Source organism: Natrix helvetica, assembly GCF_964273705.1.
Source record: "Natrix helvetica genome assembly, chromosome: 12".
Classification (NCBI taxonomy): domain Eukaryota; kingdom Metazoa; phylum Chordata; class Lepidosauria; order Squamata; family Natricidae; genus Natrix; species Natrix helvetica.
Window position 1 is genome coordinate 2,038,419 of NC_138556.1, and position 25,706 is coordinate 2,064,124.

The window sequence follows — 25,706 nt, forward strand, 5'->3', positions numbered from 1 at the left end:
TTTTCTCCCGGTAACGTAAGTGACAGAAACAGCCACAAAACTATGAACCCATCTTCTGCGGCCCCAAAATACTGCAATGGATTGGGGGGTGGGCTGGAAGGTGCTCAGAAGGATCGTTCTATACGTCCCCATCCTTTGGACCGGTGTTTCTCAACCTTGGTGACTTTAAGACAGGGGTGTCCAAACTTGGGAACTTTAAGACTTGTGGACTTCAACTCCCAGAATTCCCCAGCCAGCATAGCTGGCTGGGGAATTCTGGGAGTTGAAGTCCACAAGTCTTAAAGTTCCCAAGTTTGGACACCCCTGCTTTAAGACACGTGGACCTCAACTCCCAGAATTCCCCAGCCAAATCTGAAAGCTGCCGAGGTTGAGAATCGCTGCTTTGGACTATTTGGGGCAGAGGCTGAGCAAACTTAGTGATGATCAGAAGGTTCAGGGCCACCTATAAGTGACAGCTTACTGCGCCTTTGAGCTATCAACTGGAAATGTTGCTCAAGCCCCTGTCCTGGACCCCTGCTGCCCCCTCCCAGGGTAGCAACTGAGGCTGGCTTTTTCCACAGGCAGCTACCCGAGGAGGGGAAGTTGCTGGGGGATCCATTCTCTCCTTTGCCCAGTTCTCTTGGCGTGAGGAAGGGGAGGAGGAGGAGGAGGAGGAGGAGAAGGAGAATGGCGTCTTCGATGCCAGTTATTTAAACCCACGTTGGCCACTGATTGCGGGAAATACCAGCCCTTTGGTCTCCAGTGTGGACAAGGCCAAGTCTTCTTATGCAAACGCCAGTGGAGCAGAGGCTGAGCAGGGATGGGAAGGGAGAGGGGAGGAATTTAACTCTTCTTGCCTTGCCAATCTCCGGAAAGCTCCAAAACATGTTATTTGCATTTCAGGAATGGCCCTATTGCAACAAGTAGAGCTCTTCCTATGGCTGCAAACTATTTCAGTATATGGAAGTTCCATTTAGTGCACTCACACAACACTTGTGTCTAGTTTGGCTTTTAAGGTCTTGAGGGCTCCATTCAGCTAAACTGAGGCGATAGAATACAGTATCTACTACTAAAATGCTCTGGGGAAACATCGCCAAGGGGCTGGTTCCCCTCTGTATGAATTCCTGCCTGATCTGCCTTCTGTTTTGGCACCTTCCCCAGGGCAGATCTTCTGGAGATGCCACCCTAACACCTCCCTCACTGTAACCAATCCAGCAGGGGTGGGATTCAATTTTTTTTACTACTCGTTCTGTGGCTTGGTGGGCGTGGCAGGGGAAGGTTACTGCAAAATCCCCATTCCCTCCCAATCAGCTGGGACTCGGAGGCAGAGAATGGATGGGGGCGGGGCCAGTACGAGGTGGCATTTGCCGGTTCTCCAAACTACTCAAAATGTCCGTTACCGGTTCTCCAGAACTGCTCAGAACCTGCTAAATGCCACCTCTGCAGTCCAGGTCTTTTTTCCACTCTACCAGAAGAAACCATAGCAAGCAAAGGCATCCAGCTGGCTGTTTTTGGTACAAAGGAGCACCAATTTGGTTTGGTGCTGTACAAAAGGATTGAAGCTGGGGGCTGTTTGGAAATGTCCAGCCAAGGCTCCTGTCCTCAGTTTTCTGAGAAGAGGCCTTGGCTCCTTCACTCCCTGGCTTCCTTTATTCAATCTGAAGGATGGAGGATTTACTACAGATTACAGATGAACAGAGTTGGAAGGAACCTTGGAGGCCATCTAGTCCAACCCCCCACCCAAGCAGGAGACCCTACACCATTTCTGGCCAATGGCAGTCCAATCTCTTCTTGAAAGCCTCCAGGGATGAAGCTCCCACAACTTCCAAAGGCAACTTCTGTTCCATGGGTTGATTGCTCTCACTGGCGGAAAATTCCTCCTTGTTTCCAGGTTCAGTTTCCATCCATTATTCCTTGTCTGGCCTTCGGGTGCTTTGGAAAACAGCCTGACCATTTTCTGGTCAGAGGACATGAGCTTCCTCTCCCCACACCAGCAAAAGTCATTGCACTGCTGGGTCCTTTTCTTAGCTCACACTGTTCTCTCTCCAAAGGAACATTTTCCCCTTTAAAAGGTCAAACTCCCAAGTGTCTCCATTGGGCAACTGTGCAGTGAGAAAACTGCCCAAGGCCTGCGGACGTCCCACCACCACCCCCATTCCTGGCGGAGCCCTGAAAACAAGAGAGCCTTCCCAGGGCCTTGGAAAACATTTGGGGAAATGGGCCGAGAGAGGTAGGCAGGGGGCAGGGAGGGTCAACCGTCTGGTGGTTTCCTTTGTGTGCAGGGGGTGGGAGACGATGGGCTGACACCACCAAAATGGTCAGTGGGGTTTGCAGGAGGTTGGCTTTCAATGGGGGGGGGAGGGGGTAGAATGAGCTTAGCCTGCTTCTGCTTCAGTGGTTTTCTTCCAATCAACAGTGTGAAATCACAGAGCCTTTTCCCATCCATTTGCTAAACATTGAAGAGCGTATCAGGGAGGGAGCTGGCTTTTCTGCACGGAGCCTCTGGGCAAAATGGGTGAAAATGCCACACTGATAGAGCCCCCCCCCCAGGCTCTTGCACTTGGGGGGTGGGGAGTTTGTCCCTCAAGAGAGGACAGCGCCACATTTCTTGTTCCCATAGTTCGGAGAAACATTTATATTCACGGGGAGAAAGTTGGGGTTACCCTCCCTCTTGATTCTTCAGAAGTCCTCTTTCATTCATTCATTAGATTGGCTGGCCACCTCCATCAATGAACTTGCAGAATGCAACAGAGAGTAGAATAGAATAGAATAGAATAGAAGAGAAGAGAATAGAATAGCTGGAAGGGACCTTAGAGGTCTTCTAGTCCAGCCCCCTGCTCAAGCAGGAGAACCTGTAGCACTTCAGATAAGTAACTGTCTAGACCAGGGGTGTCCAAACTTGGGAACTTTAAGACTTGTGGACTTCAACTCCCAGAATTCCCCAGCCAGCCATGCTGGCTGGGGAATTCTGGGAGTCGAAGTCCACAAGTCTTAAAGTTCCCAAGTTTGGACACCCCTGCTTTAAAACACGTGGACCTCAACTCCCAGAATTCAACTCCCAGCCAAGGACACTCCGACAGGTGTTTGCCAAAGACTTTTTCTCATAACGACACAATGAGACTCAATTGGGCGATGTGACCAACTCTAATAGGGGGAGGGAGAATCTATACTTTAATTATGTGGGTTTGCACAGGAATTAGCGAGATCTGGTTTTGCCCTCGATGCACAGGGCCCTCCTGAGCTCTGTTTTCACTGGCAGAGAGTTGCAGGAGGCTGTCAACTAAAAACAGAGCTCAGGAGCCTGTTTTCACTGGCAGAGGCACCCTGGGCCAGTCCTTCACTGTTTCCAAGGGGGCCCCGTGGGCCAGATCTAAGCACCCTACAGGCCGGATCCGGCCCTTGGCCCTTGAGTTTGACACCCCTCTTCTAGGATGTGATTACCCTGAATTTCTTCCCTCACTCTACCCTCCAGTTCTGGACTGCACAGTCTCTTAATCCAGACCTCTCTCTGGAAAAGCTTTCTATTCCTGTGGGTGCACATTCCATGACAATGTCTGCCTTTTTGATGGAGGAGATGGTGCCTCCAGTCTGGAAAGAGGTGGCCTGCTCCTCCTCCTCCTCCTCCTCTTCCTCAAGAGGCTGCCTTTGGACTAACAGTCTTCAGTAACCATTTACCACTCTTCTCTTTTGCATAGGATTATTGAGAAGGTGATCGCTCTGCAGCTGAGGAGAACCATGGATGAAATGGATTATCTAGATATCTTTGGATAGATGGAAACTGGCCAAGGAGAGATTCAACCTGGACATTAGAAGAAATTTCCTGACAGTGAGAGCAATCAACCGATGGAACAGAAGTTCCCTTCGGAAGTTGTGTGGAAGCTTCATAACTGGAGGCTTTCAAGAAGAGACTGGACCACCATTTCTCAGAAATGGTGTAGGGTCTCCTGCTTGGGCGGGGGGGTGGACTAGATGACCTACAAGGTCCCTTCCAATTCTGTTAATCTAATCTGAGATAGGACAATACCTGCAGCAAGCTTCTTCTGCTCAGCCTGGTATGGTGAGTAGATGTCACTGGCAGAAATGGGTTGCCAAATTTTTTGCTACCAGTTTGGGTGCGCTCCAGCGTGCACACAATGCTTCTGTGCATGTCCGAAGCATCCAGGCGGGTGGGTGGAGCCTACCAGTTCAGCCGGACCAAACCAGGAGCAACCCAGCTCTGGTCACTGGGGAGGAACAGTTGCTCAAATAACCAAACCAAGCCCATATAGGGCTTTATAGGTTATTACCAGCATCTTGAATTGGAAACAAATCAAACTGGTAACCAAGGCAGCTCATGGAGCAACCTGTAATGCACGCAGATCTTGGTGCACGCACAACTGCTGGCATTGCTGCATTTTGCACAAAATGAAGCTTCTGCATACTCTTCAAAGGCTGTAGAGAGCATTACAGTATTCCATACAGTGGATCTAGTGACATGGTCCTCGAGTGATCAGGGCATGAGTGACTGAGTGACTGATCTAGGAATGGGCGCAAGTGGTGCAAAGACTCTTCTGGCCACAACTGCTCTCTCTCCTTTGAGAAAGAGCTGTGAGTCCAGAAGGACCTCTGGGTCAGTCTAGGAAAATGCAACCCCATGCAGAACTAAAGATGTCAAATTCCTAGGTCCAGGTGGCCACCAAACTCTTACCCTTAGAATGGGTGAGAGAGGTGAGCAGGAAATAGTTGGACAGTTTGGACAAAGAAAGAAGAAGCATGACCCAGCTCTCCAGATCTTGAAAGATGACCGGGAATCACAGGAAACAATTGCAAGTAGAAGAGCTCTCCTCAGGAGACACCTTTGAGGGGACTGTTTTGTTATGGCATGAGAAAGTCCCCTAAAGCAGGCTCTCCAACCTTGGCAACTTTAAGACTTGTGGACTTCGACTATGGGAATTGAAGTCCTCAAGTCTTAAAGTTGCCAAGGTTGGAGAGCTCTGCCCTAAAGCATCTGACAAACAGTTTCCAAGCAGAGAGGTTTCCAAAGAGCGCCTCTCCTATGCAGCCATACTGAATCCAAGGGGAACATGCTAGAAGTCAGAAGCCTTTTGTAATTCCATAACGGGTCAATAGGATTATGGGTTTTGCCATAGAAGGAGCATCGCCCTCAAGCAGACTAAGCAGCCATCAGATTCGCCCAAGAGGCTGCCAGCATGTGTCGCCACATTCAGCAAAGACTGAAGATAAATGCTCAACCCAAGAACGAATCAGAACCTGGCCAGGAGAAGGAATGGCAAAGGCCTCTGACCGAGTCCCTTCGGGGAGAGGGGGCGGCCTATAAATTTAATAAAACGAAAATGAAAATCCAAGCACAAATCCCAAATCCCCCTCCAAAATCTCCTCTGCAATGAACCCCAAGACTTGATTCAGTCAATGCATGACTTGATGTATGACAGGTTTGCCAAGGCTCTGAAAGTATTGAATTTATCTGGAAATATGTCCGTCATATTGCTGCCTTCCCTTATTTCCCTTTATTTCCCTTCCTGACACATTCACATTCATATCTCTGTGTGGTTTTAGGAGGCTGTGTCTCATTAGAGCCTTCCTTGGACATAAGGCTGCACTGGCACAGAGCTACAGCTGTCGTTCAGGATTTGCACAACATTTCTTGAGGTTGCAATTCCGGGCTTGAGGCAGGAAACTCCAAAGTTGCTCCCTGTCTCTTCTTCTAGACAGGGACTGAAGGACAAATCTTGGGTGAAAGGCTAAGACACACACACACACACACCCTCTCTCCCTCTCCCTCTCCCTCTCCCGACTAAAGTTTATAGGTAGGGGAAAGATTTAAAATGGTGCAAAACTTTATAAAAATAAATTTACTGAAACAAAACTTTGGAAAACTGAATCAGAAAATAGTAGACACAATATTAATATCAATAATGATATTTGTTTCTGCGGATAGACTGGGTCCAAATATGTTTTTGGAGAAATGACAGATGTAGAACAAATGTCATCTGACAAGATAGAGTTGGCCTTGAAAGTAGATTTCAGAAACTGACAGACCAAGAGATGACCTGGAAAAGGGTTTTTCACTGGCTCTGCAGAAGAAATTGATTGTTGTTTTAAAATTCAAAAGGTGATGATATGATAAACCAAGAGAGTGGCTGGACAATTTTCTTGTTGGTTTTATAAAAGAGAACCGTTAAAGTCTTAAAGAGCTAAATGAAGAAATGAAATCAAATATTCAATATCTTGAATGAATACACATTAAGTAAAAGGAAGGGATATAAAGTTGGGTTTTTTATGTGAGTTGAAGAGATAAATATTTGTAAAGAGATGAATAGTCACTAAATTTGTTTATAGCGGTGCTGAAGGTTGGAAGTCACTTCTGAATATATTTTCTTTTTCACCACTCGTTCCTTTACCCCTTGTTCCACAACAGACACTGAAATTCATTGCTGGTCTACTGTGTCCTGAACGTGGTTGTCTTCACGGAGAAGGGAGCGACTGTGGGAATCCAACCCAGGATTCTGCTTCTGCTTTCTCCGGAGGTCTCATGGATTGAGTTGAGGTTCCATGGATGCAAACCCCATGCTCTCTAATGCCCTCCACATTGGCAGGATGGTGAGGGACCAGCCAGCTGAAGTACATTCAGCGTTTTAATTGCACTGCCCAGTTTGGTTCAGATTAATATTCTAGAAGGAAGGAAATTGATCTTAGCCACCCCACCATCTCGTTCCCTTTGGATCTTCTTGTCAGCGGCTAAGGATACTAATCCTGGCTTTTGTGGGCAAACCCCTCCTGGTACAACAGAGCTTTGTCTAATCCTGAGGCTCCACTTTCAAGTTAGTAACAGGCTGCCCAGCCGATGCCAAATCAAAGCTCTTCCAGACAACTACAAGACTGTCTGTTGTCTGTCTGTCTTCCTTCCTGCTGCTGCTTTCTCTGCCACAAAAATATCCTCTTTTCTGAGCCAGCAGCCCCAGGCATGGCTTGAAAGAAGGGCCTGGACATTTTGACCCTCCTTCTTTCTGTGGGACAGATCTTAGGTAGCTTTGTGTCTAAGGAATCCATTGTTTCAAGTTGCCACTCAACCATGCTTCTCCCTGGGGCAAACAGAAGTTAGTGGCCAGCTTCTATTAAAGGTTTGCATTGAGTTTAGACAAGCATATGAATTGTGGCTGATAGGTGATGGATGAAGAGATAATGATAGATAGAAGAAAGAAAGATTGTACAAAGATTGTACAAACTGTTGATATAAAGATTGTAATATGTAATGAAAAGACAAAAACAATAAAAATTATTATAAAAAGAAGAAGAAAGAAAGAAAGAAAGAAAGAAAGAAAGAAAGAAAGAAAGAGGGAGGGTAGATGAGATGTGGGCATATATTTTTTTCAAAGGAAGGAAGTTTTCACCCAAATACTGCATGAGCTCTGCCTGCTGACTGGCTGCCCCATGTCCTTGACCAATGAGGTCATAATCCTTGTGTGCGGGAGAATTTGCAGGGGTTCTTTGCCCTCATCCTTGTCTGACCCGGCCTTTGCGGAGGAACTGGCAGCTCTTGGGCACATTTTAAAGAGTTTCTTGCAGGAGTTGTTTTTTAAAAAAATATCTCTGTAGTTGCTTGAAGTGTGCTGAGTGGGTGTTTTTTGGCTCCTGACTAAGTACACGGAAGCTGGGTTTTTTTTAAAAAAAGTATAAGTAGCTAAGATTTCTGATCTCTTGGCAGGAGAACATATTCCCGCAAGAGGAAGAAATATTGTGGCCGGGGGGTGGGTGGGGGTGGGAAATCATGATAAGGGAGTCATTTTCATAAAAGCCAGTAAGAACATAATGTCAAGAAAGTTAGATTTCTGAGTTTAATCTGTTCCTTTCAGTAGTTTCTAGGTTACCTTAATTTATTTCTGCTAAATATAGAAGCATATTAATTAGAAAGCTGTTCACTTCAAGAGGCTTTAGTTGATTGCAAAGAGATAAAGTCATTTTACTTTCCCAATCCTCCCATTAATTATGAAAAAGCCTAAAGGTATGAACCCTTTCCCCAACCGCTGACTTCAGAAACAGCTTTTCCTCCTTCAGTTTCTAACATGAAGGAGGCAGTCATAATGGTCAGGGGTCATCCGGGGTTGCGGGAAGAATTTTCTCCATCTTAGCAGGAAGGGCTAAATATTTACCTGCCATGATTTGCATAAAATTGCAGGCAAAGAATCTGGCAGCTGAGATATAGAGTGTAGCGTGTAGGACTACGAATCCTATACTCCGCATAGCACCGAGATAGGGGAAGGTCAAGCCAACACAGTGCAGCCTCACTTTATTTTTAACCATCTAGGGCAGGGGTGTCCAAACTTGGGAACTTTAAGACTACCCCTGATCTAGGGTCTGACTCTTTGTGACTTTATAGTGCTCTCCATGCTGTCTTGTCAAGCTCCTTCTTGCTCCACCAACCACTCCTAGCATTGCTGCCTTCTGCAATGAATTCACACGCATGACACCCCCAAAGTAATTCAGATATAATCGAATGATTTTAGCTTCTAGTGATGTTTCTGGTTTTATACGATTTAACGCCCCTTTGTTACTTACTCTGGCTGTCCAAGGTATACGCAGTAATTTGCCCCAGCACCACGGTTCAAAGGCGCCAAATTCTTCTTCGATCAGCCATTCTTAGTGTTCTTAGTGTCCGACTCCTACACCCATACATCATTACAGGGAAGGCTATTGCTCCAACTAGCCTGCTTTTTGTATTTATAGCAATATCTCTGCTTTTCCAGACCTTATTCATGTTAACCCCTGCAGTGCGGCCGAAGGGTAGCTCTGTGTTTGAGAGAGGGGCTGTTCCAAGCACTTGAAAGCAATGGCCTCACTCAAGAAGGCACCTTTGAGGCTCAGGGGCAAATTCAGCATACAGGATATTGTTTAATCCAGCCAGCTTGAATAAAAGTAGCAGGTGGCAGGGTGGAACTGAAGACTCCTGAGCACTCCTTCTTGGCACCAGGGATGATGCCACCATCTGCTGGTCAGCCAGCCCCATGGCCCCTCCTAACAGATTTGGAGATGCACGGCAGGATGCTCACTGAATCTCTGTTGGGAGGGGCACCAACACACTCTGGAAAGTTGCAGCATGAGGTGCCAAATAGCAATAATACAATACAATACAATGCAATAGTAGAGTTGGAAGGGACCTTGGAGGTCTTCTAGTCCAACCCCCTGCCTAGGCAGGAAACCCTATACCGTTTCAGACAAATGGCTATCCAACATCTTCTTAAATACTTCCAGTGTTGGGGCATTCACAACTTCTGGAGGCAACTTCTGTTATACTGATTAATTGTTCTCACTGCCAGGAAATTTCTCCTCAGTTCTAAGTTGCTTCTCTCCTTGATTAGTTTCCACCCATTGCTTCTTGTTCTACCCTCAGGTGCCTTGGAGAATAGTTTGACTCCCTCTTCTTTGTGGCAACCCCTGAGATATTGGAACACTGCTATCATGTCTCCCCTAGTCCTTCTTTCTCTTAAGCTAAACATACCCAGTTCATGCAACCGTTCTTCATGTTTTATCCTCCAGTCCCCTAATCCTCTTTGTTGCTCTTCTCTGCACTCTTTTTAGAGTCTTTCTTTCAAAACAGCTGCTTTGGCCAGCAGACAGAGGGGATAGCGGGTGAGAATCCAGCCCATCTCGGATCCAGGCTATGGGTGTTTTTCTCTGGATGTCGTAACTTTGGAATCAGGTGATTAGCTTTTGTAAATCCACTGTAACTTCAAACAGTTGCTAAGCGACCAGGGATAAGTTACGTTATATTCACAATTATTCTCTGACTATTCTGATAGCTGCTTAAAGTGACCTGAAGAGCATCACACTTCCTGTTGCTCTATCAGGAGATCTTTTATGGAAGTCCCCCTTCCACCACATCTCTGCCGTATCCATCCCCCTATTTTTGCCCAGCACTCAGGGACTGGCTATTATACGGTGCCCACCTCCACCTCATATGTTTCATCCCCTCCACAAAAAATGTTTGCAGAAGGTAAAACAAAAGTAATTTCTCTCCCAGACTGAAAACTGCGATCAACCAAGTTCTGTTCCAATAATAATAATAATAATGATACTTTAGCAATACTTACTTGTTCCAGTGGAATGACGAGGAAAGAGCCCCCACCAGCACTTTCTGTTACTATGGCAAGGAATCTGGTATTAACTGCACAGAAGTGGTTGTCATGGACGTTCCTGGTGATTGGAATCCCATCAAAGCAGTGCTCTCGATTGGCTACTTTGCCATAGACGTTTCGAAACTTGGAACTGCGATATTGTGGCCGCCATGACATCTGCCAAGGAAACAGACATTGTGTGAGCAAAGCTGTTATGTACAAGTAGAATCTCACCACTGTACTCCACTTTGGATGGAGCAGCCCAGGAGGGGAGCCTTCCAAGCGAAGCAGATGAAAAGAACCAGAGTTTGGGCCAAAACATTGTCTGTTTCCCACAACTCTTCAGGCAGAAAATTCAGAGTTCAGAGACATTTCAGTTGGGCTGAGCAGGAGGCTGCCTCCCGCCCTTCAGCCATTTAAAGCAATAAAACCCAGCATCCCCCTCAAAGAGGAAAACATCCTTTCAACCCACCAGAAGTGTCTCAACCCAGAGTCCCTTCTCACCTTAGGTAAATACTTAGGAAAATACTACTTCAAGGAGCTCAAGGACTCCTGGGGATCTGCCGGAAACCAAAGCTAACAAAGCAATGTCAGACTTCTCTCCAAGAAGGCCTCCATGACCCTCATAACGGAAGACTCACCGCTCAGAGGGCACTTAGATTTTATGTTCCACTTCTCTTTATAAAAGAAGAGTCAAATGACCTACTGAAAAGGTCCAGTCATGAACCTCAATATTACAACAATACTCTATAATAAGATGAAAACCTAGAATATCGTAATTTGGCCTTAGGCCTGGAGAAAGTCTCCAGCCCATACTGAAAGCTTCATGGAAATCCTATTTTTCAGCCAACTGCAAAAACTTAAGAGAAGAGAGTTCTGGCCCGAAACATCTTAGGGAGTAACTTTCACAAGACGGGTGGGAAGGACCCCTGGCCAAATGTATAAACACTGTAGTTTTGGAAGAGGTAGGAGCTCTCTGAGCAGAAGGAAAGGGTCTTGTGAGAGAAAACAGGCCTCTTAATATCTTTATGCCAGACTCTTTGATGTTGGGAAGATCTGCAATTGGAGATGTGTTTGGAAAGAGACTGGAAGGCAGTGCAGATAAAACAGGGCTGGAATAACAACACCCACAAAGGCAGGATCTCCCTTGCTATAAACCAAAATCTCTAAATGCTTCTTGAAGCGAACACTATAAAGACTATTACAGGGATCTGATCAGGATACGATCGGGATCTTTACATCAATAGATATGCACCAGCTGCATCCTTATCTGAGCAGAAGGACCCGGCTTCAGTAATTCACGCCCTCAGCATCACCTGGCTGAGCTACCGCAATATACTTTACATGGGAAGACTATATGGAAACTGCAACTGGGCCAGAATGAACAGCCCACGTATTTGCCAACCCCCAGCGATAGGAGCCCAGGACACTGATTGTGTGGATCCTACATTAGTTACTGGATATAATTTCAGGGACTAGCTTGGCACCTGTGGGTACCTGCAGGACCAACTTCTCCCATCAGAACCAGCCTCATCCTTTAGGTTAGTGCAGGGGTGTCCAAACTTGGCAACTTTAAGACTTGTGGACTTCAACTCCTGGGGAATACTGGGAGTTGAAGTCCACAAGTCTTAAAGTTGCCAAGTTTGGACACCCCTGGGTTAGTGCTTCTCAACCTTGGCAACTTTAAGATGCACGGACTTCAACTCCCAGACGTTGACTGGGGACTTACTTCTGGGAACTGAAGTCCCTGCCTCTTAAAATGAGGTTGAGAAACAGGGCTTGAAGTCTTTTAGGGAAGTACTCCTGATGGTCCCACACTTTCTGGGAGCGAATGATTAGGCGACACATTTCTGTGATGGGCTGTTTTGCTCTGAGACGGCTTCCCCTCAGAGAACGGAATTATTCAGAAAGGCATTTTCTTTATTTCTTGATGTAATATATTGTAGCACTTTCATATTCATATTGTTATTTATTCTTGAATTTTGCTGATCTTAATTGTTACGGGCATCCCCAGAGCCACCTCCCAGCTTGCCAGCTATGCAGTGATGAGCCTGGAATTGCTGCCACGAGACCCTCCTGCTCCCAAGAGGGCTGAAACTGGCACATCAGCTGGGCAAGGTCCTCACTGCCACAACCGCTACCTGCCCTTCCCGAAGGACGACTCCACTGAAGTCAAGGAGGCTTTCAGGGTGGGAGGCAAGCCATTCTGCATCTAGAAATCTGAGGATTAAAAATCTCGGCCTTTGACGCCCCCGTCACTGTAAAGCTTGCCTTAGACAGGAAGCGAGAGTTTAATATTTTGTCTCCAGTAAGACCAGAGCACAACAGAAATAAATAAATAAATCAAATGGCTCAATTACATGACCCCGTCTCCATGCTTCACCACTAGGCATTGCAATTTTCACAGAATGAATGGTTTAAATCAGGGGTCCCCAAACTTGACAACTTTAAGTCAAGTTTGAAGACCTCTGCTGTAAACAATACTAATCTTTTGTTCTGGACATACAAGCAGAAGCTACCTGGCTGTTGCCCTGGTTTTTCTAGAAGGCTCTTTGGGGTGACAAAAGCCAGCAGGAGCTAGAAGTGCCTTGAAGGGAGCTGGGTGAGGTGGGTCTCCTTCATGGGATGAATGGCTCTTTCAGGGGCCAAGAGGAAGAGCACAAAACCAGTCCTTGGGGCCACATGAGAGTCTAGGACAGAGAGAACTCCCACACACTACAGCCAACGGTCACTATTCCCACACCCTAAAACAAAAGAAGGAAAAGGAGGACCAGCTCCATCCAAGACTGTCCACCAAACCCAAAACTCCTGCAAAGCTCAAATGTCTGGTAGTGAATTCAGGAGATTAGATCATTTAAAGCGAGGCTCTTAGGAAAGAAGGAAGTTAAATTTCATTTGTTGCTGACGGCCAAAATATCAATATATTACAATAGGAGGAAAGTTGAAAACAGTCAGACGCTACCCAAGAAAAGAGCCGCTCCGGGTGCAAGAGGTGAGGGCTTCGGGTGCTTGCCTTAGACTCAGGGGTAGACTCTGTGAATTTGTTCAGTCAACAAATATGTTCCCATCAACTAGCCCAGAATCTTAGCAAAGAATTTCCACTTTTTAAAATTGTGCTCTAAAATCAAGTCTGATCACTATGACTTCTACAGAGATTATACTGCATTCACAGTATTGCAATTAACCATTATTCTCTTATTTGCATTTATATTTGCTCCCCCCCCCCACGAGAAATCAAGATGTCTTACATGATTTATTCCCACACAAAGATTGAGGAAGAGAGGAATCCAAGGCTCCCCAAAACCTTTCCATGTTAGGGGGTGGACATGAACCTGAGTCTTCCTCCTGCAACAAATTTATGCCCAGGACTCCCGAATCTTTCTTAATTCCTAGACTGGTGCTCTTCCTATTATTCAAAAGTGACTATGCATCAAAATGTGGGTGATGGTCTACCAGAGAGGTGCAATCTGCTAAAAAAGCCAACACAGTTCTAGGTTGCATAAACAGAGGGATAGAATCAAGATCACGTGAAGGGTTAGTACCACTTTATAAGGCCACACTTGGAATACGGCATTCAGTTTTGGTCGCCACGATGTAAAAAAGATGTTGATACTCTAGAAAGAGTGCAGAAAAGAGCAACAAAGATGATTAGGGGACTGGAGGATAAAACATATGAAGAATGGTTGCAGAAACTAGTTTACTACCGTAGATAGAAGGATTCCAGTATTTGAGGGGCTGCCACAAAGAAGAGGGAGTCAAGCTAGTCTCCAAAGCATCTGCAGGCAGGACAAGCAGCAATGGGTGGAAACTAATCAAGGAGAGAAGCAACTTAGAACTAAGGAGAACTTTCCTAACAGTGAGAACAATTAATCAGTGGAACAGCTTGCCTCCAGAAGTTGTGAATGCTCTAACACTGGAAGGGTACAAGTTTGAGATTGGACAACCATTTGTCTGGAAGGGTATAGACTAGAGTTTCCTGCCTAAGCAGGGGGTTGGACTAGAAGACCTCCAAGGTCCCTTCTGTTATTCTATTCTATTCATTATATTTACATTTTAAAATTCCAAGCAACCACTTATTCCAATGTCGGCCTTTTGAACCCTTTGAAGCTTTGATTTCTCTCCTCCCTTCCGTCTGCCTGTTCCTTCATGAGGCTGACAAAAGGAGACCATTTCCAGGGAGAGTGAACATCCCGAAGCAGCTCTGTTTCTCATGCGATTGGCTAAATTCAGCCCCATGAATGATGCATTTGTACGCTGCCATATCCACATGCAGAAACATTTCAATATCAGAAGCTGCTCCCTCTGCCTTGCATACGAAACGGTTTGATTTGTGTCAGCCTCTTTTGTTCAGCTGCTAGTTGCAGTCGGGAACCGTCCATGTTCCAGTTGTTCGGCACGAATCGTATTCTAAAGAAATGAAGGAGGATCAGGAGGAGGTTTTCCAAAAGAGTCTGATCTATGAGGGAAGTCCCAAACTTTGGATCAACTGAGTCATTGGGTTGCTTGAGGGCATCTGAAATTCACTGACTGGATTCCAGTGAACCCTGGAGCAGCTGTGCTCCCAAGTCCCCCCCCCCTTTGTAGAATATGCTAAAGTGCCTCTACTTTAGTCCCTTTTTGGGAGAGGGGGCGGTTTAGAAATCCAAAGAAATAAATAAATAATACTTATTCATCAACTCCCCATGGCTGGTTTTTTTTAAAAGTTACATTATTGGAGCTAATTAGGATTTGGATGCAAGATAATCAAGAAATCCCCTTGGTCAGGGGTGTCCAAACTTGGGCATAGCTGGCTGGGGAATTCTGGGAGTTGAAGTCCACAAGTCTTAAAGTTCCCAAGTTTGGACACCCCTGCCCTTGGTAAACTAGAGAGGAGAGTTGAAACTCTCTTCATGGAGGCTGTGAAATTCTGTATCATTGTCCCGGAAGCAACAAGGATGCTAACAGAGTTAGACGGGAGCTTGGGGGCCATGAAGATTCAGCGAACCTGGAATCAGTGCAGAGAAGGGAAAGGAAGGAGCAGGGCTGGGATTTAAGACTCAGAAGGCGGAAGTGAAAGCACTGGACATTTCAGTGTGCAGGAAACTCATCTGTGGCTTGAGGGATCAAATTGTAAGGTTTCAGCAGTTTCCCTGAGCCACTGAAATGCCAAAGAGAGTGAGACTTGAGATGAGGCTTGCGAAAATATCAGATTTTATGTATAGCAAAAGCTGGGTGACAAAACTATATCCCAAACATACAAACAAATGCATGTAAGGAAGAGCCACCCACTGCAAAAGTGGCTCAGAGTATTATATACATTTTAGGCAGATAGAAACAAAGTTTCAAATCCAATCAGAGACGAAGATTCGTTACCAACGTGAACTTTAAAGTGTTCTTTTGTTCAAGCTGCTGTCTCTGTCTACCTTTATCTATGGAGGATTTCTATGGCCTTGTGGAGTGGGGTGGCAGCCCCACTTTTGCCAAGTTGTTTTTTGGCAGAATGCTTTAATGATTTATGAGCCAGGAAAACTCACTAGTTTGGTTCCTTTATCTATGGGGCCTGACATTCCCGTGTAACAATTTCTTTTATTTTTTTCAAGAATGTCCCTAGCATAGAAGCAAGATGCAGAAGAGATAACATTTGCAGTAATGCTGTCCAGTATTAAGGTTACAATTCGCTAGGCTAAAAAATAACTAATTTCTGACAGTATACAATAATAAGCAGGAGCCAATAACAAAGCTTAATTCTTAATAAATGATTTCTAGCAGTCTATCATATCAGTAGCAAACAGCAAATATTGGTTTAATCAGTAACAATTATATAGTAACATAAAGAATTCATAATAAAAGCAAATAGCCAATATTGATTCATATACTCCTTCAATATGAACTAAAAACTGGGTCATATAGAAGGTACAGAACCAGAGGTGGCATTCAGCAGGTTCTGACCAGTTCTCGAGAACCGGTAGCAGAAATTTTGAGTAGTTCGGAGAACTGGCAAATACCTCCTCTGACTGGCCCCTACCCCCACCTATTCTCTGCCTCCCGAGTCCCAGCTGATTGGGAGGGAATGGGGATTTTGCAGTAACCTTCCCCTGCCACGCCCTCCAAGCCACGCCCACAGAACTGGTACTAATTTTTTTTTAATCCCACCACTGTACAGAACTGTTTCCTATCTTCCCAAAAGGCAGAATAAGAAATAATGATGATCAAGGTATCTCCCCTGCCAGGTGAGTAGATGGAAACAATGGTCTTCAGCAGCACGAAGGTTGAATGTTACAAAACAATGTTGAACAATAAGAGCAGCTACCATATATATTTATATATTTATTTATTTATTTATTTATATTTGGTGCTTCTAGACCGCCCCCTCTCCCAAAAGGGACTCGGGGCGGTGTACAGTCCATAAAAATATAACAAAATACAATAAGAAGTGAAATATGTACAGTTTGGAGGAGGTTAAAATGCAATTAAAAGAACTGTACAAAGCTAATATAAATATAATAATATATAGCAGAACCCATCCTGGTTGTGCTTGAGAAAAGCTGGATAGCCATCTCTTATTTATTTATTTTATTTATTATTTATTATAATTTGTCAAACAAAATCAAGAAAAGCATAAAAACATAAAAATACAGTGGCATGGATGATAAGTACATTGGTGCATTTATGCAGGCCCCCTCGACTAACCTCTTGGGGAGGTTTTAAATCGGATCCCGGCTTTTTATCCCTTCCAACCTTTTCATTTTTCTCTTTGGGACTAGAGAAGCCTTCTGTCTCGTTGAATGGCTCTTCTTTGGCCAAAAAGAAGAGGTCCCCTTTTTTTGTTGGAATGTATGCTCTCACTTTGCCCAGGACTAGAAGTCTCAAGGGGATGGCAGAATATGCAGGACCTTGGAGAGCTCCTACTGATTGCAAGGCTTGACTTGGGCTTGACTCCTCCTCCAGGGCCAGAGCACATATCTTAAAGACAGGCTCTGGGCCTTGCCCTGTGTCTCCACTCCAAGAACGTGTGGCCCTTTTTGGGAGAGGAAGTTCCGTTGTCAGGCCTGTAATTATATTCTTTTTAGGATCTTTGGCCTGCCACACTTTTTAATAATTCTCTATGCTGTTTCAATAGTGTAGTAGTTGGGAGGGGGGAATAGAAAGGAGTAGGATTGTAGAATGGATTGTTGACATTCTTTTGTAGAAGCCAAGGTCATCTTTTGTCTCAGTACCTCGACACCTGGCCGGAAGAAGATGGGTGTACATGCCAGCGTGGAAGATAATGATTGGAACATGTGATGGATTTGTGGGTGTGGGGAGAGATCATGAACTTTCAACTGGGTGAACTTACAGGATGTAATTCAGAGTTGAAATTTCCATAGAGGTGCTAACATGCCTGTGGAATAAATTGGACTTTTAAAGATGTTTTTGCCTTGGACAATGATTTATTTCTGCATGGTATTTAGAACGCTAACATTATTTCAACTCTCTACTTTAAAATATTTCACTAGCTCCCTCCCCCTATCAAGGGGGAAGGGCTGGTGATGGAAGATCTGGTGATGGGGTCTCGGCATTCCCAATGCTGACCGGGACAGCGTAAATATCAGCAAAGAATAAATGAGAAGCTTTTGGTGATAAGAAGCTGAGCGCGGAACTTCAAAGGCAATGGAATGCTGCTTCCAGTTTAATTGCATCAGGAGGAATGCAGGAGGAGACACGACAAGACGAAGGAAGGTGGCAGAAATATTTCTTCAGCAAATTGTGAGTGCATGCTCCCCCTCCTTCCCCCCCAGCTTGGAAACAAGTCTTGGGGGAAAAAAAACCCTAGAACAGAGGTTTGGGCTCCTTCTAGACGGCAATAAATGAAATGGCTTTACACCCCGCAAATAGCTGGGAGAAAGATTCCCTTTCAAAATGGGAATTTCAAAGGAGGCAGGAAGAAGGGATTTTTCCAGCATCTGTCACTTGCAAGCCACCACAAATGGGGCTGCAACCAGTAAATGAAGCAAATTGGGCAGTAAATTGGGCTTTCCTCCCAGGACTTGGATGGAAGAGATGCTACTTACAAACTCCTTTGCCATCAGCATGGGGAAATGCTCCAAGCCAGCAGAGGGCACCTACTTGGCCCATAACTCCTCCAAGCCAGCAGGAGGGTCCTTGGCACGTAAAACCCCTTAGCCAGCCATCATTGGTTGAGCTGCAACCTGTGAAGCAGGCAACCCCGGGATGGGTCTTAACCCCAGGTCATGGATGGGAGGGATGCCAGTGGGCACCTGCCCTCCCTCAGCAGATGGCACCATGGCAGAAAGCTGGGCAGTGGCCAACCGAGGGATTGACCTCCCCACCGGTTCCAGTCTCCCCTGCAAGGCCCAAAAAGGTTCTTACCAGACCTTCCTACAGAGAAGAAATCTCCATGGAAGAAGGGATTACCAAACAGAGGCCTGCATTGTGGATGGCGGGAAAATGTGCGCCTGCAAGGCCCCAAGTGGTTCTTACCCCACCTTCCTACAGAGTAGCAATCACCAACATGGAAGAAGGGATTACCAAAGCCAGGCCTGCAAGATGGGAAGCGGGACAAGGTGCATCTGCAATGCCCCAAAAGGTTCTTACTCCACCTTCCTACAGAGAAGCAATCTCCACCATGAAAGAAGGGTTTACCAAGGGGGCAGCTGCAAGTTGGAGAGCAAGGCAGTGTGATGAAACGGTTCCTGAGTTTAGAGATGTAACTAGGTTCCATTCCTCGTGGGGCCCAATTAAATGCCACCATTGTTGTCAACTTGGCCACAGAGCGTCAGAGTGCTTGGCTCCAGCCCCAATGCCACAAACGTGCACACCAACCACCACGGCGGTAAAGAGAGGGTCCCAGATGCCACCACAGAAGAGTCATCTGGGCCAACAACCTCTGGAAGAGGATCCCCAACTTAAGGTGAGGAAGTGTCCTACCAAGGGGGAGGCCTCGGAAGAGGAAAAGGGCAGACATTCTCCGGAGGAGGATCCCCAACTTAAGGTGACAAAGAGTCCAACTAAGGGGAAGGCCTCGGAGGGGGAAAAGCCTAAACGACCTCTGGAAGAGGATCCCCAACTTATGGTGACGAAGAGTCCTACCAAGGGGGAGGCCTCGGAGGAGGGAATTGCCGAAGAACAAACGTGTGTACCAATTGCCACGGTGGTTAAGAGAGGGCCCCAGATGCCCGCACAGAAAAGTCATCTAGGCCAACAGCCTCTGGAAGAGGATCCCCAACTTAAAGTGATGAAGTGTCCTACCAAGGGGGAGGCCTTGGAAGAGGAAAAGGGCAAACAATCTCCGGAGGAGGATCCCCAACTGAAGGTGACAAAGAGTCCAACTAAGGGGGAGGCCTCGGAGGGGGAAATGCCCAACTGACCTCTGGAAGAGGACCCTCAACTTCAGGTGACAAAAAATCCTACCAAGGGGGAGGCCTCGGAGGAGGAACAAGGCCACCCGTGGATGATAGGATCCAAGAGCCCAGAACCTACAGCACCTGCAGCAGAGAGCCCGAAACGGCCATGGGAAGAGGTCGCAATGGACTTCATCCTGGAACTCCCAGACAGCAGTGGGCATAAAGTAATTTGGACTGTTATTGATTTGTTTTCTAAGCAGGCACACTTCATTGCTTGCTCAGGATTGCCATCCGCGAACGAATTAGCGAAAATGTTTGTGAAACACATTTATCGCCTGCACGGAGTACCCAAGAGGATCATTTCAGACCGCGGAGTCCAGTTCACGACCAAGTTCTGGAGAGAGGTCCTGAGATCCATTGGGTCCACACAAGAACTGAGCTCAGAGGTTCATCCCAGCATGAATGGCGCAGCAGAGGGAGCCAAGGCGGTGGTGGAACAATACATCAGGTGTTTTGTGGACTATCAGCACGACAACTGGTCGGACTTGCTACCCTTCGCCGAAGTGGCGTACAACGATGCGGTCCACAGTAGCAGAGGATTAGCGGGTTTCCAGATTACCAGTGGCATGGAAGTTGTTGCCATGCCTGAGTTGCCTAGAGAACCTCCTTCTTTCATGTCTTTGAGTGAATGGATGGACATACTAAAGAAAGGATGGGAGAATACGAAGAAGGCTCTAGCAGTTGCGGCAGAAGCCTACCAGAAGCAAGATGATCAACGTCGCTCACTCCTAAACCCCTACCGTGTGGGGGACAATGTTTTTGTATCTACCAAATACATAAGATTAGAAATGCTTAGCAAGGAATTGGGTCCAAAATTTCTAGGTCCATTCCCAATAGTGAAGAGAGTTAACTCAGTTACAGTTCAACTCAGTCTACCCAGAAGTCTAGGGGAAATAGACCCAGAATTTCATTGTAGCTTGTTGAAACCAGTAATTGGGTCTAACAGAAGAGCATCCACCCAAGCTCAATCTCCTCCTTTAGTGATGGAAGGGGAAACACAATCTGAGGTGGAAAAAATTGTAGATTTCAGGCTGAATAGGGGTTGCTTACAGTACTTAGTGCATTGGAAGGGTTACCCTTGGTCTGAAGCTAATTGGGTGAACAGTGGGAACCTAAAAGTGGAGAAGTTAGTAAAGCAATTCAATGGGAAGTTTCCCGAGAAGTCAAGGGGTTCCCCTGGGTGGAGAAGAGGTGGTTAATTTTGTTATGTTAACTTTTATGTTATTCTCTTTGCAGGAAATGTTTTTCTTTTGAGGAGAGGCCGCCTGTCAGGCCTGTAATTATATTCTTTTTAGGATCTTTGGCCTGCCACACTTTTTAATAATTCTCTATGCTGTTTCAATAGTGTAGTAGTTGGGAGGGGGGAATAGAAAGGAGTAGGATTGTAGAATGGATTGTTGACATTCTTTTGTAGAAGCCAAGGTCATCTTTTGTCTCAGTACCTCGACACCTGGCCGGAAGAAGATGGGTGTACATGCCAGCGTGGAAGATAATGATTGGAACATGTGATGGATTTGTGGGTGTGGGGAGAGATCATGAACTTTGAACTAGGTGAACTTACAGGATGTAATTCAGAGTTGAAATTTCCATAGAGGTGCTAACATGCCTGTGGAATAAATTGGACTTTTAAAGATGTTTTTGCCTTGGACAATGATTTAATTCTGCATGGTATTTAGAACCCTAACATCCGTATGCAGTTGAGTTATTGTCTATGGATAGCTTCCAATCATTTCCTTTCATTAGACATTAGACATGGCTTTTGCCCAGTTTCTTTTAAGCAATCAAACTGATCAGTAATTCAACTTCTAATTATCTTCTGGGACCAACAGAACAACTCTAGAAATATGATTATAAAAGCCCAGTCTAGCGCAATACTACTGACAAAGAAAAATAAGAAGAGACCAGCATGGTTGCACAAAGAAATTTCCTGCCAGTGAGAACAATCAACCAATGGAATGGCTTGCCTTCTCTGAACTACTCAAAATTTCTGCTACTGGTTCTCCAGAACTGGTCAGAACCTGCTGAGGGCCACCTCTGCATAATCCTCAGTGAATGACCAGCCTGGTTGAGGAGAAGGAAGGTGGGGATAGGCAGCCAGCTGTGAAGACTGCTTTGTGAGCCCTTTGAACCCACAATTTTGACATGTCACTGGGACAGCAAACTCTGGTTTGTGACAAGTGTACAAAGCATCAAAGTACAAGAGTTATTATGATTAAAAATGATTTTAAAAGATACATAAAATACTTTTATGTTAATACATTTAAAAATGTGTCCCAAACATTTTGAAATAAATCTAACTAATGTCACCAGTTGATCTTACAAAATTGCTAACTGGAATGCTATCATTCCAGTAATACTAATAATGTAACAACTACCAACCAATCATAGTAATAAATTGTCATAGAATAATAGAATTGGCAGGGATCTCAGAGAGCAGGAGACCCTATACCACTCCAAGTGGAATGACAAGTGGCTGTCCATTCTCTTTTTGAAAGCTATCCCATTGGTTGACTGCTCTCACCGTTAGAAAATTTCTCTTTAGTTTTAGGTTGCTTCTCCCCTTGGTTAGTTTCGAAGGAGGTGCTTTGGAAAATAGTTTGATCCCCCTTGTCCTTATAGGAGCCCCTCAAATATTGGAACACTGCTATCACATCTCCCCCTCAAGGCCTTCTTTTCATTAAAGTAGACATACCCAATTCCTGCAACCGTTCTTTGTATGTCTTAGCCTCCAGCCTCCTATAATCATTTTTGTCGCTCTTCTCTGCACTCTTTCCAGAGTCTCAACATCTTTGTGTTTACCATACAGGGAAAACAACAATCAATAGTTGGGTTCTACATTCTGTGAAAAGAACACTTCCTTCCAAGTGCAAAGTACAAGCAGGTCTCTGTGCAGTGACACCTGTCTTAGAAACTTGGGGATACAATACATTTTCTGAAGGCTGCCGAATGATATTTGGAAACCTATTTTGGAAATGCAGGCACAGGGCTGGGAGCAGGGACTGAGCTATGTGGGAGCAGCCAGTTTCCTTGGTGAAAATCTACGTCAGGCTCCTATGTGTTGCCAGGTCCCTCCCCAGTTCTTGTCAAGTGTTTTGAAGAACCTTCTCCTCCGCAAACTGCTCCTGGGTTGAGGTCATCTGTGGAGGCTTTTTGTAATCTTCATTTGGCTTTGATAAAGAAGGGAGCCTAGGCCACATTGGTGAAAATACAGAAAATGTGCTTCTGAATGAAGTGGTAGGAATGGGATTTGCTATACACATTTTGCAGCAAATATAAAATATTCTGCTACCAAACATTGGCAAATAAAAAACATTTGCTACAAAAGCAGAGAATTTTCACCTTCTGAGTATATCTTTGAATCTTACAAACAGATACAGGGGGGAAATTATGCTATATTAAATTAGTAGACAAAATACCACCTTAATTCTATTTCTAGCAGATACAAAAAAGCAATGCCTAATAACGATGTGTCCAGTCCCTTTTTCCTTCTAAAGCTACTTCAAAACAATGCAGGATTTACAATTTTGCTTCAGCTGCCTGAAGTGCGCCCGAGGGAACAGTGAACAATAGAACGTTATCTGTGTGCAAAATCTGACTCACAACTCAAAGCCCATGGAAGCCATGCTGCACAGGTAGTCCTCGATTTATGACCGTTTGCTTACTTCAAAGTTACGATGGACACACACACACACACACACCCCCCAACAAAATGTACATAATACCTGGTCCTGAAGTCCCAAAGGCCGCCCCCTCCCCAAAGCCATGCAACTGCATTTAGGGCGCTGGCCAACCAGCCCTCATTTGTGGTCATTTGCAACATTCTGTGACCATGATTTACAACAATTTTGCCCAAAAAACATCCAAGTTTACCACGCAACAAAAGGTTATAAAATCGCCTGGATCATTTGATGATCTGCTTTACAAGCGTCACAACTTTCAACTACAATGGATGGGCTCCATTATGGTTGCACGTTCAGGCCTAACTTGTAGAAGAGAGGATTTTTAAAGCCCTTTAGAGATGTTAAGATTCTATCCACCGTAATTCCCCGTTTATGGTTAGATATTTTGGGAATTGTGGTCCCAAGAGACCTGAAGAAGAAGCAAATCACAGCAGCAAAATTGTGATAAATAATTGTGATTTTAGTTCCACTGCAGGAGTGAAATCCAGTAGGTTCTGACAGGTTCTGGAGAACCGGTAGCAGAAATTTTGAGTAGTTTGGAGAACCGGCAAATGCCACCTCTGGCTGGCCCCGCCCCATCTATTCTCTGCCTCCTGAGTCCCAGCTGATCAGGAGGCAATGGGGATTTTGCAGTATCCTTCCCCTGCCACGCCCACCAAACCACACCATGCCCACCAAGCCATGCCCACAGAACCGGTAGTAAAAAAAAAATGAATTTCAACACTGTTCCACTGCCCATCGAGCAGCTAAGGTGGGAGGGTGGCTGGGCAGAGGAATCCCAAAGCAGGTTTTTTTTCCAAGAGGCAACTGGACTTCCTGTTTCTTCTTTGAAGACGTTTCGCTTCTCCTCCAAGAAGCTTCTTCAGCAAAACCAGGAAGTCCAGTTGCCTCTTGAAAAAAGCACCTTTGGGCCAGCGATGCCCTGGATGACGGAGAATCCCTCTAGACGTAGGAGATAGGAAGAAAAGAATAAATGACAAGGAAATAAAATAGCTGCTCATTTTCATGGAAGATGGAGGCGAGGGGTGAGAGGAAGCCCCTCCAGAGAGATGGACAAATATCGAAGGTCTGATGAGCTCAAAGCACAGTCCCCCAAAGCAGGATGATTGTTGTTATTGTTGTTGTTATTGTTGTTGTTCTGGTGGAAGAAAAGCTAGTAGCCGGTCATTCAGCTTCTGGCCTCCCTGAGTGGACGGTAAGACGGCTGCCCTGGTAGCCATTATGAAAACAAAGCTGCTTTGATCCATACTTTACACCATAAGCTGATCAGCCAGGGGAAAAGACTTTGGGGGAGGAGGGGGTTGAGGGGGGGGAGTATGTTCAAACTGGGTTTGACGTGGCAGGAAGGATCATTCCAGAAGGATTATCTCATTGCTGCTGAGGGGGGGGCACCCAGGCCATGATGCAACCGGACTGCTGGTCTGCATCTACTGCATTCAGATCACAGGCAGCCATTTGAGAGGAGAGCTGCAGCAGAAAGCGAGGAGCTGGGGGTTTTCCAGACTGTATGCGAACCCTCCAGAGTTTGTCAAGCCTATCCTGCATAACATAGATTTTGGGGGGGGGGGAATTAAAAAAGATTTTTAAAATTTAAATTGTATTTTTAATTTTTTTATCAAAAAATACACCACCACCATCGATCGTCCTGAGAAGAGAATTGTTCCTTTTCAGGAGGTCTCCTCATCTTCGGAAGTTTTTTAAATCCTTAATTTTAATAAGATGCTTTTGGAGTAAAAAAAATCTATCTAAAGATAGTTTTCTATTTAAGTTACATTAATAATTTAGTTTATTCAGCATGAAATGGAGCTTAGTTAAGTAGCATGAGGAGGCTGTATATTCTGCAATATTTACATTTTTGGTAAACTCATTCAATGAATCCAAGCTCTGCAAGCTGAGATAACATGCCCTGCATTGATGTATTCACACAATTTCCCAGCAACCGTGAGATATTCCTTTATTCCCCTTGTTTTGCAAATCTATGTACTCTACAAATTGTATGATTGTTTGAAGAGAAACGCATGTGTTCCACCAGGCTCTAAGTGTGAAGAGGAAGGGCAAGCAATAAAAATGAAAGTGAAACCTTCTAAGCAGCTTATAAATATAATATTAAAGAGCCCCTGTCACTTCAGATCCATCATGGCAGCGCCTGTTAGCGGGCATCCACTCACCTGCAGCTAGCCACGCCCCTCCCCTTGTGGTGTCCCTGACGCATCACCAGCCGTCCCACTAAAATGAAGGGGACTGTTGGTAAGTCATCAGCGGATCAGAGGAGGAGCCGCTGTGGGACAGAGCAGTTGCTCTTCAAAAATTATGATTTAAATCAAGTTGGTTTAAATCAAGCCTTTTTACTAGTGATTTAAATCAAATCCACCCTGCCATCTGCCAATTCAAAACAGAAAATAAATATAGCCGCTAGTGTGTTGACTTTGGGGCTCCAGTAAAGCTCCCAACTTCTTTGGAAGCCAAGGGGCGGATTCCTACGTAACACGTAGCCAGGGAACACAAGTAGCCTCAACTTACAGTCATTTCGAGTTACAACAGCACTGACGTCC

The 25,706-nt window shown here is 45.3% G+C and overlaps 1 protein-coding gene across 1 annotated transcript in view; it reads right to left on the reverse strand.

Moving 5' to 3' along the window:
• The window catches only part of CORO2B (coronin 2B), a 92,196-nt gene that overhangs the window by 45,618 nt on the left and 20,872 nt on the right, over positions 1-25,706 (reverse strand). The window contains exon 2 of the mRNA XM_081965222.1: positions 10,068-10,268. Coding sequence (XP_081821348.1) covers positions 10,068-10,268 — 201 coding nt within the window. The remainder of the gene's footprint in view (positions 1-10,067; positions 10,269-25,706) is intronic.